The sequence below is a fragment of the Leopardus geoffroyi genome, chromosome A3, assembly GCF_018350155.1.
Source record: "Leopardus geoffroyi isolate Oge1 chromosome A3, O.geoffroyi_Oge1_pat1.0, whole genome shotgun sequence".
NCBI lineage: Eukaryota > Metazoa > Chordata > Mammalia > Carnivora > Felidae > Leopardus > Leopardus geoffroyi.
This window is the reverse complement of record NC_059336.1, coordinates 99,564,151-99,576,460: the sequence shown is the minus strand read 5'-3', so window position 1 is coordinate 99,576,460 and position 12,310 is coordinate 99,564,151. Positions and strand designations below refer to the sequence as shown.

At 44.5% G+C, this 12,310-nt stretch overlaps 2 protein-coding genes across 11 annotated transcripts in view; one reads left to right on the top strand and one right to left on the bottom strand.

Moving 5' to 3' along the window:
• Positions 1-959, top strand: part of TRABD2A (TraB domain containing 2A) — an 82,319-nt gene extending 81,360 nt beyond the window's left edge. For all 9 annotated transcript variants that reach the window (XM_045446663.1, XM_045446662.1, XM_045446661.1 and 6 more), the window contains one exon: positions 519-959. In XM_045446663.1, coding sequence (XP_045302619.1) covers positions 519-705 — 187 coding nt within the window. In that variant the 3' untranslated portion in view covers positions 706-959. The remainder of the gene's footprint in view (positions 1-518) is intronic.
• Positions 960-2,929: 1,970 nt separating this feature from the next.
• DNAH6 (dynein axonemal heavy chain 6) overlaps positions 2,930-12,310 on the bottom strand; it is a 261,133-nt gene continuing 251,752 nt past the window's right edge. For both annotated transcript variants that reach the window (XM_045446656.1, XM_045446657.1), the window contains exons 73-77: positions 12,119-12,304; positions 11,517-11,589; positions 10,414-10,565; positions 7,679-7,901; positions 2,930-3,191 (exon numbers count right to left, since the gene is read on the bottom strand). In XM_045446656.1, the coding sequence (XP_045302612.1) occupies positions 3,088-3,191; positions 7,679-7,901; positions 10,414-10,565; positions 11,517-11,589; positions 12,119-12,304 (738 nt within the window). In that variant the 3' untranslated portion in view covers positions 2,930-3,087. The remainder of the gene's footprint in view (positions 3,192-7,678; positions 7,902-10,413; positions 10,566-11,516; positions 11,590-12,118; positions 12,305-12,310) is intronic.

Below are 12,310 nucleotides of genomic sequence, written 5' to 3'. Positions count from 1 at the left end.
CTTTACACCAGAGCTGAGCTGAAAGGTCCGGGTGAGCCTGAGATCTTGGGCCCCTCAGCTCATACTGTCTTGACCTGGGATGTCTGCATGGCGTTCACACCGGATGTGAGTTGGGGTAGGGGAGACAGCCAGAGACCCAGGGAGGACGCCTCATGGCCTGGATGTGCCTCTATGTGTGGTCAGTGAGGAGGGGCCCTGCCTGAGATTGCCCAAAGGCTAATGATAAGCAAATCTGAGTTGGGCCTTCTTACACCTAGAGTTTTAATAATCTTTGAACCAAGAACCATGTAGCCAAGGGAGAGTTGTCTGTTGTGCTGATCTTAGCACCTGTATTACTTGGTTTTGTTGTAGTGGTAGTATGGAGGGACAGAGACACAGGAAGCCTATTAACATACTCAGATCCATTCTCGTCTTTAAAGAAGGGGGATGAAAAGAAGCTGTGTGGGCATTTGGGGGCCCTGGAGTATCCAGTGGCTCCTGCTGTGCTCTGAGCTTCTGTTTTTTTCTTTCCCTCCTAGTGCTGAGGTCCCACAGCTCCAGGTCCCTGTTCTGGATAGGCACATCTCTGCCGAGCTGCAGCTCCCTCGCCATGGGCATTCCCGCCACAGTCAGATGGTAGCCAGCAGTGCCTGTCTGTCTCTCTGGACTCCTGTGTTCTGGGTGCTGGTGCTGGCTTTCCAAACAGAGACACCCCTCCTGCAATGACGGGAGGAGCCAGGCCAGGCCCCTGACCCCTTGGACTTGAAGGATGGCCATTCCTGTACTCCACACCCTGTTCTGGCCTTGATAGGCCCAACCCAGGAAAAGAGAGAATAAAAGTTGATTCTTCTCTTTCCAAGGAACGACTCTGGGTTATCCAGCAGTGCTGGGGGTAGGTGTACAGTTTTGTAACATAATGACTTGTATGAAAATAATTGTAAATGAATTATATGGAAATAATTAAATGTCTTTTCTTTGTAGATTTTTCCCCATAATGTGTATATGTTATGCAAACAACTCTTGCTCACACCCTCTGAATATTGTCACTGCTTTACCCCTGGGCCCTACTCATACTGGTCCTACATGCCACTTTGGATCCTGACCCTTTTCTCCTTCCTGCTGCTCCTCTTCCTACTCCTGGTTATGGATTCAGGGGAGTCAGTAGGCCATAGGAGCTTTGTTCTGTTTCCTGCGTTCTGACAAGTGCTTTAATTGTGTATGTGAGTGTCTCACCAACATGCTGAAGACTGGATGAATGGTAGGCTTTGTCAGAGGTGCTGTGTAAGAAAGTGGGTTTCAAACGCTCCCCCTTCCTGTCTCGTTATTTATTTATATGCTGATGCCTTTTATAAATAAAATCTTATGAGGGAGTCTCTACAAAATGAGTAAGAGTAGAATTGTCTCAGTTGAGTCTCAAATGGGAACTTTTGGCCCTACCTCCCACCCCACCTTCTGTTCGGTCACCACACCCACCCTGTGACAAGGTTTCCTTATGGGCCTTCGAGCAGCTCACATAAACCCAGAGGGTCTGCCCAGGACTTGGAAGTAGATGTGTTTGTTTCTAATCTGGTTTACGGTAAGCTTGACTGCCTGGGCTTGCAGTTCTGTGGTCTTCCCTTCCTAGACTTTCTTGGGGGTGCATTCTCAGTCATTTCCAGGGCCCAGAAACTCTTCTGGGTCTACTTAAAGAGTGGTGCGATGGTACTCAGGATGCATGTCCTCCACCTTCGCTCCATTCTGTACTCTCTGTATTGCAGGGGGAGGAGGGCTAAACTCTCCCAGATTCCCTTGCTGCTATGACTGAGATTCTCCTAATGGCATAGACTTATGCGAGACTTGGAGGGTTCAAGGGGAACAGAAGACCTTTTTCTTCAGTAGTGGTGGCAGTTACGGGTAGGCTCCAGCAGACAGAAGTTTGTGCAGTGGCCAGGCCGTGCGTTTCCCTGTCCAGTCACCTGCTTCACAAGCGTGTTACAGTTGTGAGGATGGCTCAGCTTCCTACAGCTTTCTGACCTGGAATTACAGCTGCTGTGGTGCCGGATGTCAGCCTCTGACTTCTGCGGCTGCAGCCATTCCCGTGGCTTAGTAAGCACCTGTTCCTGCTTGGAACGCCAAGAGTCGTCTCGGTTCCTGCTCTGAGCTCTAAGTACAAGAATTGTTCGCTGCTACTCTGCGACTTGAGTCTGTTCTTAACTTTGATAGCTATGGGGATGAAGGCAGAGGTAAAAGGGGAAGGTGGGATTACTGGGCCTGATTCAGTTCTTCCAAATTTCTGGAAGGGGGTGGTGTGTCTTTATCCAGAGGACCACATGCTAGCTGGGTGGTTCCCGGTTTCGTGACTCATATTATGGCTGAGGACATAAACAGACCCTTGTTCGCACGGCTGACACAAGATGGTTTGCCACGGGTGACTGCTCCATCTCGGTACTGGCCCAACAACCTCTGCTTTTGAGGTGGCAGGGGCTCTGGTGCGCCTGGGTGGGACTTGGATGTTTTCTACACCGGTTCATCCTAAAGTGGAAGGCGAAATTCTGTCCTTGGGCAGGACCAATCTCCACTTCTGTGAAGCACAGCAAGCTCTTCTAAGGATGGTGGGATAGGCCCGTAGAGTGGGGGAGCTGGCACCATGGGGTCACGAGCTTGTTGTCCAGCTCACTTGCTCATCTGCCTCCCATATGTTGGGATCTGAGCCTTAATCTGGTCTAGAAATGGAAGCACCTGGGGCCGTGTGACTGAAATGTACGCTGGGCCTTTTATGTCAGCGTGAAGAGGAAGGAAGCCCATCTGGGTAAGGAATTGGTGAGTTCTGACTCTGCCCAGGCACCCCCCTCCCTCCCCCCAAGTTACTGATGGGAAGCTGCCTGACTCTCGCATGGAGGAAAGGGAGCAGGTTTAAGAGGTGAGTGCTGAACCCCCTGCTTTCGCATCAGAGCTTGAATTACCAACTCAATGAAGCACTCACTTTATTTTAGAAGAGAAAAGCCACACTAACCATCCTTAAGTCAGACCAGAAGTATAGCTGTTTTGCTTGCATATATTACACGGACCTTTGTCCCCATCAGGAAAGACTTTTGGCCTGGTTCTTTTTTAGCAGGAGGTGGCAACTTCTCACTCATTTAGTTGGCAGAGCAAAGCTGACCCCTTGGCAATCCAGTAATCTTTGGACCGCTTGGAGGGTAAGAGCACAGTTACCACAAAGTTGGTGGAATGACCTAGTAAAGGATACAAGGACAAAGGCTTGTTACTTAAAGAATAACCCCTTGATGCAAAGAGCAGTGTACTAAGAGTCAAGACACCTGGGTTTCAGACCTGACTCAGCCTCTGTAGATAACGGGTAAATAGTCCTCTATATATTTCAGTTTTACGCTCTATAGAATGAAGATGTTAGAACAAATGATCCTTTAGGACCTAACTTTGACTTTGTATAACCTTGTAAAGTATGTTTCAAATTCTCCTCAGTCTTACTGATGGAACATTGGAATAGATTCAGCCCTGAGCTTTTAGTGGGACTCAGGATGCAGTTGGTAGGTTGGGCATCCATTCATTTGTCCATCTGTCTGTCCATCCGTCCATCCGTCCATCCATCCATCCTCTGTTCTACCCTGCAGTTAGGCACCAGTACTCCTGAAATGACCAAGTGCAATAGCAGATATTTTGTCCTCAGCTCTGGGACATCTGAAATAAGAGGTCACTTTTGTATTTTTTTTACTGTGGGCCTGTATGAGGGGCCAGGATGAGTGTGAGAAGAAGAGGGTTCTGCCCTCAAGATGACACTGCATTCACAGCAAACAGTCTGTGTAGAAGTTGGGGAAAGGTGATGGTGTCCCCAGCAGAGAAAGCCTATATCTCCCCTTTCCTTACCTTTGTATGCCATGCCCTGCCACAGTGCCCTGGCAGGGACTTGAATGACATTTTCTAGTATAAATGGTATATAAATGGTACACACACACACACACACACACACACACACACTGTATGTGTATTGCATTAGTTTGATTCAGGATTCAAGTAAGATCCGTGCCTTGCAATAGTGATGTGTCTCTTAAATCTCCTTCAGTTGGTAGGTTACCCCTCTGTTCCTTTTGCCACCCCCTTGTAATTGTTGAAATAAAAAGGCTGTTTGTCCTATAAAGTTTCTCAGAGTCTGGACTTTGCTGACAGCATCTCTGTGGTGATTTTAAATATGTTCCTCTGGGGCGCCTGGGTGGCTCAGTTGGTTAAGCGTCCAACTTCAGCTCAGGTCACGATCTCGCGGTCCGTGAGTTCGAGCCCCGCGTCGGGCTCTGGGCTGATGGCTCAGAGCCTGGAGCCTGCTTCCAATTCTATGTCTCCCTCTCTCTCTGCCCCTCCCCTGTTCATGCTCTGTCTCTCTCTGTCTCAATAATAAACGTTAAAAAAAATATTTAAAAAATAAATATGTTCCTCTATTCATGTAAAGGGGGTGGTTAGATCTAGAGACATGATCATATTCAGGTTTGAGTTTTTTGGGCAAGAATACTTGAAGACGTGGTGTGTACTTACATCAGGAAGTACCTTATGTCTGATTGTCTTTCTTGGCATGTTAGCAGATGTTGATAATTATTACGTAGAGCTATTATTTCATTAGGGTTAGTGATAATTTTAAAGTTTGGTGATGAGGGGTGCCTGGGTGGCTTAGTTGGTCAAACATCTGACTGTTGGTTTCAGCTCAGGTCATGATCCCAGTGTTGTGGGATTGAGCCCCATGCTGGGCTCTGTGCTGAGCATGGAGCCTGCTTAAGATTCTCTCTCTTTCTCCCCCTCTGTCCCCATGCCCCTCTGCCCAAGTCTCGTATGTGCACATGTTCTCTGTCTCTCTCAAATATAAAGGAAGAAAGAAAGAAAAAAAAAGGAAAGAAGGAGAGAAAGAAAAAGAAAAAGAAAGTTTAGTGATGATTAAGTGTAAAGAATCCACCTGTGATTTACTTTTCTCTGTAGTATGAGATAGGGTCTAAGTTTGGTTGTCAGCACCATTTGTGGAATAATTTGTCTCTCACCAATTTTAAATGATGCTGCTACTCTCAACAATAGCTAAATTATGGAAAGAGCCTAAATGTCCATCAACTGACGAATGGATAAAGAAATTGTGGTTTGTATACACAATGGAGTACTACGTGGCAATGAGAAAGAATGAAATATGGCCTTTTGTAGCAACGTGGATAGAACTGGAGAGTGTTATGCTAAGTGAAATAAGCCATACAGAGAAAGACAGATACCATATGTTTTCACTCTTATGTGGATCCAGAGAAACTTACCAGAAGACCATGGGGGAGGGGAAGGAAAAAAAAAAAAAAAGAGGTTAGAGAGGGAGGGAGCCAAAACATAAGAGACTCCTAAAAACTGAGAACAAACTGAGGGTTTATGGGGGGTGGGAGGGAGTGGTGGGTGGGTGATGGGTATTGAGGAGGGCACCTTTTGGGATGAGCACTGGGTGTTGTATGGAAACCAATTTGACAATAAATTTCATAATAAAAAAAATGCTGCTATTATATGCTGAGTTTCTGGGCTCTCTCTCCAGTGTGTTTCTGGGCTCTCTCTCCAGTGCATTTGATCTATCTGTTGAGTCTTGTGTCAGTACAACGTCATTTTAATTACTACCTTTTCTTGGTTCCTCTTGCCAAAAGGATAATTTCTGTTGGAATTTTAGCTAGCAATAACACAAATGACTTTTAAAAAATGGGAAAAAGAACAGACATTTCATCAAAGAAGATATAAATAAGTACCAGAAAAGATGGCTAATGTCATTAGTCAGAGAACTGCAAAGTAAAAACACAAGAAGATACCACATATTCTATCATCTAGATAGCTAGCCGGCTGTCATCTAAAATCAAAAAGGACTGATCATCCTAAGTGGTAGGAAGTGGAGGAACTGGAGCCCTTATGCACTGCAGGTAGGAATGTTAAAAGGTATGGCCTCTTTTAAAACAGTTTGGCTGTTTCTTAAAAAGTTAAACATGTACTTACCACATGTTTAGTCTTTCCACTCCTAGATATTTATCTGAGATAAATAAAAAATTATGTCCCCATAAAAACTTGTTCATGCCATTAATTTTAAAAATACCTTTTAAAATGTTTTTAGATTTGTCATGGGAGTGGGAGATCGAGACATGGTAAGTGTCTATTGTAGTTCTATTCTGTATGTTACTCTTTGAGAATATACTTTAATTGAAGATTTTATTAGAAAAATATTTATCAGTATCTGTATTCTCCATTCAAATGAGAAAATTTAATTCTTTCTACCCTGTCCCCTCTCCTATATTTCTCTCATCTGGAAATTTAGTTTCAAGTTATTATTGAAATCATTTTTATGGTCAAAGTATTACAGATTTAAGTGTGTGTGTGTTTTAGAGGGCCAGTGGTGATTAATTTAGAGCCATTGTATGTCCAAAGAGATCTTTATTACACCTTTCCTTTTAATAATTTGGTTGCTTTTGCAGTTCTGGTGCAAAGTTATTCTCCCACAGCCTTTGCAGGTGTTTGTCTATTATCTTTTTATGTGCACTGTGTGGATAAAGAGAGAGATGTCTGATGTCAGTCTGAGTCTCCTTCTTGGGAATTTTAGTCCCAGTGTATTAATATATTTTAAATCTTTGCTTTGAGGATTTTCTTTATCGCTGATAGTGTTAAGAATCACTTTGATATATCTTTTCAAATTTAATTATTTGTTGTATGCCTTAAAAAAAAATCATACCTGCCACTTTGTGAGATCTTGTGATCTGAGGACTCAAGTGTTTGTTCAATTCTGGGAAATTATCAGCCATTATTTTTTCAAATATTATCCCTCTTCCATTCTCTTTCTCCTTCCAGATTGCCTACTAGATAAATATTGGAAAATTTGGCTCCTTTCACAATGTCACTTTATTTTTTTATTTTTTTTTTATTTTTAATTTTTTTCACAATGTCACTTTTTTAAAAAACTGACTCCTCAGCTCATTCTCTGCTCACTCTTTAGCTGTGTGCATTCAGCTTACCTGTTGATATGGCTTTCTTTCTACCTGGTTCCTTTTGTCAGGGCTGCATCTTAGTTTCAGACCCACTCAGATTTCCCTTTTTGCAACACGGCATTCTGTTTTGGGTTTATTTTTATTTAATGCTATTTTACTTAATGTCATTTTTAAAAATGTTTATTTATTTTTGAGAGAGAGAGAGAGAGAGAGAGAGAGAGAGAGAGAATGAGTGGGGAAGGGGCAGAGAGAGAGGGAGACACAGAATCCTAAGCAGGCCCCAGGCTCTGAGCTGTCAGCATAGAGCCTAATGTAGGATGTGGACTCATGAACTGCGAGATCATGACCTGAGCCAGAGTTGGACGTTTAACCAGGCGCCCTGGGTTTATTTTTAAATCTGTTTTCTATGATGAGTCTCAGTGACTTTGGTGAGAGACTCCTGTCTACTTAGTCCATCATTTTGAAATTAGAAGTCACTGTTCAATAAGCTCTATTTTTTACTTATTAGGTTAATAGAAAGAAAGCATTTGTTTTATGTCAGCCCATACTTAGTGGTAAAAGAAGGAAAACATAAAATCTATAAATTAGTATATTATAAGTGGCCTCATTTTAAGTCTTGCTAATTGGCTTAAGATCTCCCCTCGCACATTATGGCTTTGTGTTTGGACTTGGTAAGTTTGCATTTTGTCATCATTTTTTTTTTTTTTTTTTTTTTACCAATCTTAGCACATCCTTACCTGTGGTTGAGAGCGTTCCTGCCCGGGCCCCTGTTTTATAAAGTGGGGAATGGTAAAGTGTTGGGCTTGGCACGTAATTTTGTTGAGGTTCAAAATGCACCACAGGCAGCATTGGATTCATCTGTCCTGGCAGTGCATCTTCTATCACCATCTCTGTATTGTCCCATCGAGAAGCATCCATAAACATTCCATGAACAAGAACACCATCTTCAGGAGAGGGCAACTGGAAGATAACCAGAAGTTTAAAGGTGAGAAGAGGAGAAGGGGATTAGCTGTTGTGGGCCATTTCCCGAGTCCCACATCCTCACCAGTTAATTCTAAGAACCACTCTAGAGATTGCTGTTATTACATCTTATTTTTATTTTTTATTTAAAAAAAATTCTTTAATGTTTGTTCATTTTTGAGAGACAGACAGAGCATGCGTGGGGGAGGGGCAGAGAGAGAGGGAGACAAGGCTCCAGGCTCCGAGCTGTCAGCATAGAGCCCAATGTAGGGCGCGAACTCACGAACCATGAGATCATGACCTGAGCTGAAGTCGGATGCTTAACCAACTGAGCCATCCAGGCGCACTGCTGTTATTACATTTTAGAGAGGAGAAAACCAAGACTCAGAAAGGTAAAATAACTTGCTTCTGTTTGACACCAAATCTCAAACTTTCCACACTCTACCAGGATCTTTAATAGGGGATACCACTTATGGGCTTCAGACTGTCTGATACAGTGTTATGACTTGCTCCTTTGCATGGGAAGCAGATAGGATAGGAGGGCTGTGATTATCATGTTCTTTTTAGCAAGGTCTTTCAAGGACCTGGGTGCCTCCTAAAGAGGCAGAGTATGGACTGTTGCAGACTATGGAAAGTTCCCTTTTTGTTTTTAGAAATTATGCTAGATTCTTGTTTCTATTAAAGGGGGAGAGAGAGAGACAGAGAAAAACCTTGCCCTTGGTGTCCTGTGATTGGAGGCCACCACTGGTATACAAGTTCTGCCAATTGTGGGCTTCTGTGTCATCCTTCCTCAAACAGTGAATTTGGCCACTTGTGGAGCTGATTATCTTTTGGAGAATTGGAGCCGCTCACCTGCAGGCAGATGGCCAAGTGGTATGGACACAGGCAGTATATTTTTATAGTGAATAAAAGGACAGTAAGCTCTTTTTGGCTGGTCTTTACTTTCTGGTGTCCCAAACTTTGTGTCTCGGCTATGAAGGTGGGGCAGGCCTTCCTGTTTTGGGGGCTGTTATGCACACTTGTGCAGGTCTGCCTTAGTGGAGGCCGGAAACCATCCTGCTACCCCCTTGACAAGCCATGTGTGGGAGCCATCTGGGCATCCACCCAGAGGGAGTGTCTTTTCCTAAGCTGTGCAAAGGTGGCAAATGGGCTAACAGTGGCCCTGCTTGTGTGTAAAGTTATGTTTCTAAGGTGTGGACGGGCGCTTTGAGGCAGGGCTGCACTCCCCCATTGCATCTCAGCACATCAGAGTTGGGTGGCTCGGATGGGCGGCAGGGGTTCTCATCTCTGGTGGTGCACTGGAGTCACCCGGGAGAGCTTTGGAAAATAATGATGCCTAATGATATTGGGCTGATTCTGATGTAAGTGGGATGTAGTCTGGGCATTGGGATTTTTTTTTTTTAATTTTATTTTAGAGAGGAGGGGGGAGGGAGAGAGGGAGAGAGAGAGTATCCCAAGCAGTCTCCATGCCCAGCTTGGGAACTCAGTGCGGAGCTCAATGCAGAGCTCAATTCCATGACCCTGGGATCATGATCTGAGCCCAAATCAAGAGTCAGATGCTCAACTGACTGAGCCACCCAGGCGCCCCATTGGGTATTGGGATTTTTAAAAAGCTCCACAGGTGATTCTAACCTGCAGTTAAGGTTGAGAATCACTGATATTCTAGAGCAGTGGTTCTCAAAATTTAGTGGGCTAAGAGCCCCATGTAGGACTTGTTACAGTACAGATTTCTGGGTCTCAGCCCAGAGTTTCTGATTCAGTAGATCTGGAATGGGTCCTTGGAATTTGCATTTCTAGTAAGTTCCCAGGTGATGCCAATGCTCCTGGTATTGGAACCACATTTTGAGAACTTCTGCTCTAGAAGGAGGAAACTATGTAAGGAAAGAGTTTAAACTGCTTCCTTAGTGCATTCTTATTAGTTATGCCATGTATTTATGGTTATATAATGTATGAAGTTAGTATATCAATTCCACTATGAGGCAAATGAGTGAACGGCAAATACATTCAGCCTATAATAATAGTTATTTATTGTGGGAGCACTATGTGCTAATTCATTTACACTGCATTACAGCTCTGAGGTTGGTGGCATTGGCCCCATTTTACAGATGAGAACACTGAGATGCAGACATGTTAGTCATCATTCTAGCACACACAGCTGCAAAGGGGAAAGTCAGAATTTAACCTCAGCCCTGCCTGATTCTGAAACCTTGTTTTTAACATCTTGCTAAAGCCCTTATTTAACCTCATTCTCCATAAGAAAGAGAGAGTTGCTGTAGGTATCTAAAGAAATAAACAGTGTTGCTTTAAAAAATATCTCTACAAATCGGACTAATTTAGGCACTTCCTATTGAGTCACTGCAGACCTGGGGAGCTTGTCTGAGGGGTATGAGTCTCGTCCTGCCTCTCACGCTGCTGCATGTGGGAGGCAGTAGGGGAGTGGGGGGGGGTTGGCTGAGATATCAAATGTGAGTGGGACAGAGCTGCTCTGCTGTAACTAGTCAGGGAACGGTACCTCCAAGTCCATGGGCAGTTCTTGTCCAAACTGCACTGTCTTGGCAGCTTCTATAACTGCAGCTTGATCCCGATAGATAGGAATCATGTTGTACTTGAAACTCAGCTCGTCTATAGGCAAATTGTGTTTCCGAGCATGATTTTGAAGAGTTCCTATAAAAATGAAAACCAGAAAGCTGGGTCCTCCAAACGACATTGCCGCTTCTCAAACATGGCCTCTGTTTGCCTCAACCAGGCTGCTCTAGCATTTGAGAGCTTCCTCCCCGTCGAGAAGTCCCAACCATTAACACCTTATTCTGAATTAGCTCATTAGACAGGAAGCCTGTGGTGATGCTGGGAGGGGTGGAGCCATGGCACAGCTGGGAAGAGAGGGAAGAAGGTCATGGCTCTAGTGCACTGCTCTGCCAGTGAGTGAGAGACAAGCCAGTGCCGGAGATTTGAGGGATTCAGAAGACAGATTAGGCCTGGGTCCTCTAGCTGGAGTCGAGGGCCGATGGAAGGTTGACAGGAATGTTCTTTTTTTTTTTTTTTAATATGAAATTTATTGTGAAATTGGTTTCCATACAACACCCAGTGCTCATCCCAACAGGTGACCTCCTCAATGCCCATCACCCACCCCTCATCAACCCTCAGTTTATTCTCAGTTTTTAAGAGTCTCTTATGGTTTGGCTCCCTCCCTCTCTTTTTTTTTTTCCTTCCCCTCCCGCATGGTCTTCTGTTAAGTTTCTCAGGATCCACATATGAGTGAAGGAATGTTCTTTAGAAAGAAGGAAGCTGCTCTGAGGTGGGGCTGGGGCAGGTGGAGAGCAGGTGGTGCCGTCCAGCATGGGTCACGTGGGGAACTGGGGCGTGCCGTGGGCATTCATGTCGTATCAGTGCTCGAACTTGCACAGCCCAAGAGGGGCAGGGGTTAGGCTGTTGGGGAGCATCTGCTATTCCTGCCATCCTTTTCCCCAGCAAGTGAGAAGGAGCAGGGCCTTATTGAACTGCCCTATAAATCAGTAATCCATAGTTAGGTCATTAGCAGCCCTGCCTTTCCCCCAGTTCCTAGAAACCCAGCATGATCTTTCGTGGGATTTTTCTTGGGTAAGCACTGGTTGTTACCTGTTAGAAATCCTTGAGGAAAGAAGAAACCGGAGATCCAGAAGGACTTAGGCTGCCCTCTTTTGAGCCACAACTAAAGGAGAAACATTACACCATTATGTATTGTTTTTCTGAAGTGGAGCTTGTCATTTAAGTCAAAATCATATTTTGGAGGGCCTCTCAGGAGACAGAATCTTAACCAGCCTGAGTTAGTCACCAGCCCCATTCTCACTACCTGTCTGTCCCCCTCCTCACCCAATAGCCTGACTGTAAATCCAGAACCTGGTTATTATAGGAGGTGTGGAAGAGAGGAGACTGCAGCAAGGTCACACCTAGAAGTTTGGACCCATGTCAGATTGGTTCTGTGCCTCACAGTGGGATCCCATGAATGAGATCTGAAACTCCAAGGTTGGCCTGGAATTAAAGTGGGATACAGGGATAAGGGCCAAGGGCAAAGTACCTTATAATGAACATGACTTTCGAATTGATGCTATTCTGGAAGTTTCTATTTCTTTGGGCTCAGATGATCCCTCAACAGTTGTTAATATTTCAGTTAGCTAGGGCTTCCTAAGGACCTTAAGGCCTACTGTGTTCATCAAACCCAAAGAAGTGAATTTTCTTACATCCACAAATGCAGTCCTCAGGATCAGGTCTTTGACCCACGATCCTAGTGGCTTCAGGGATGGGTAGGCTGTGGTGGACCACAGAGAGGGAACTTGGTTGTTGAGGAAACTGTTGTACACCTTCTCCATTTCCTCAGACATCACCACAAGGCCAGCAATAGCTTTGTTGAGTGTCTCCAGAGAAGTCTGAAA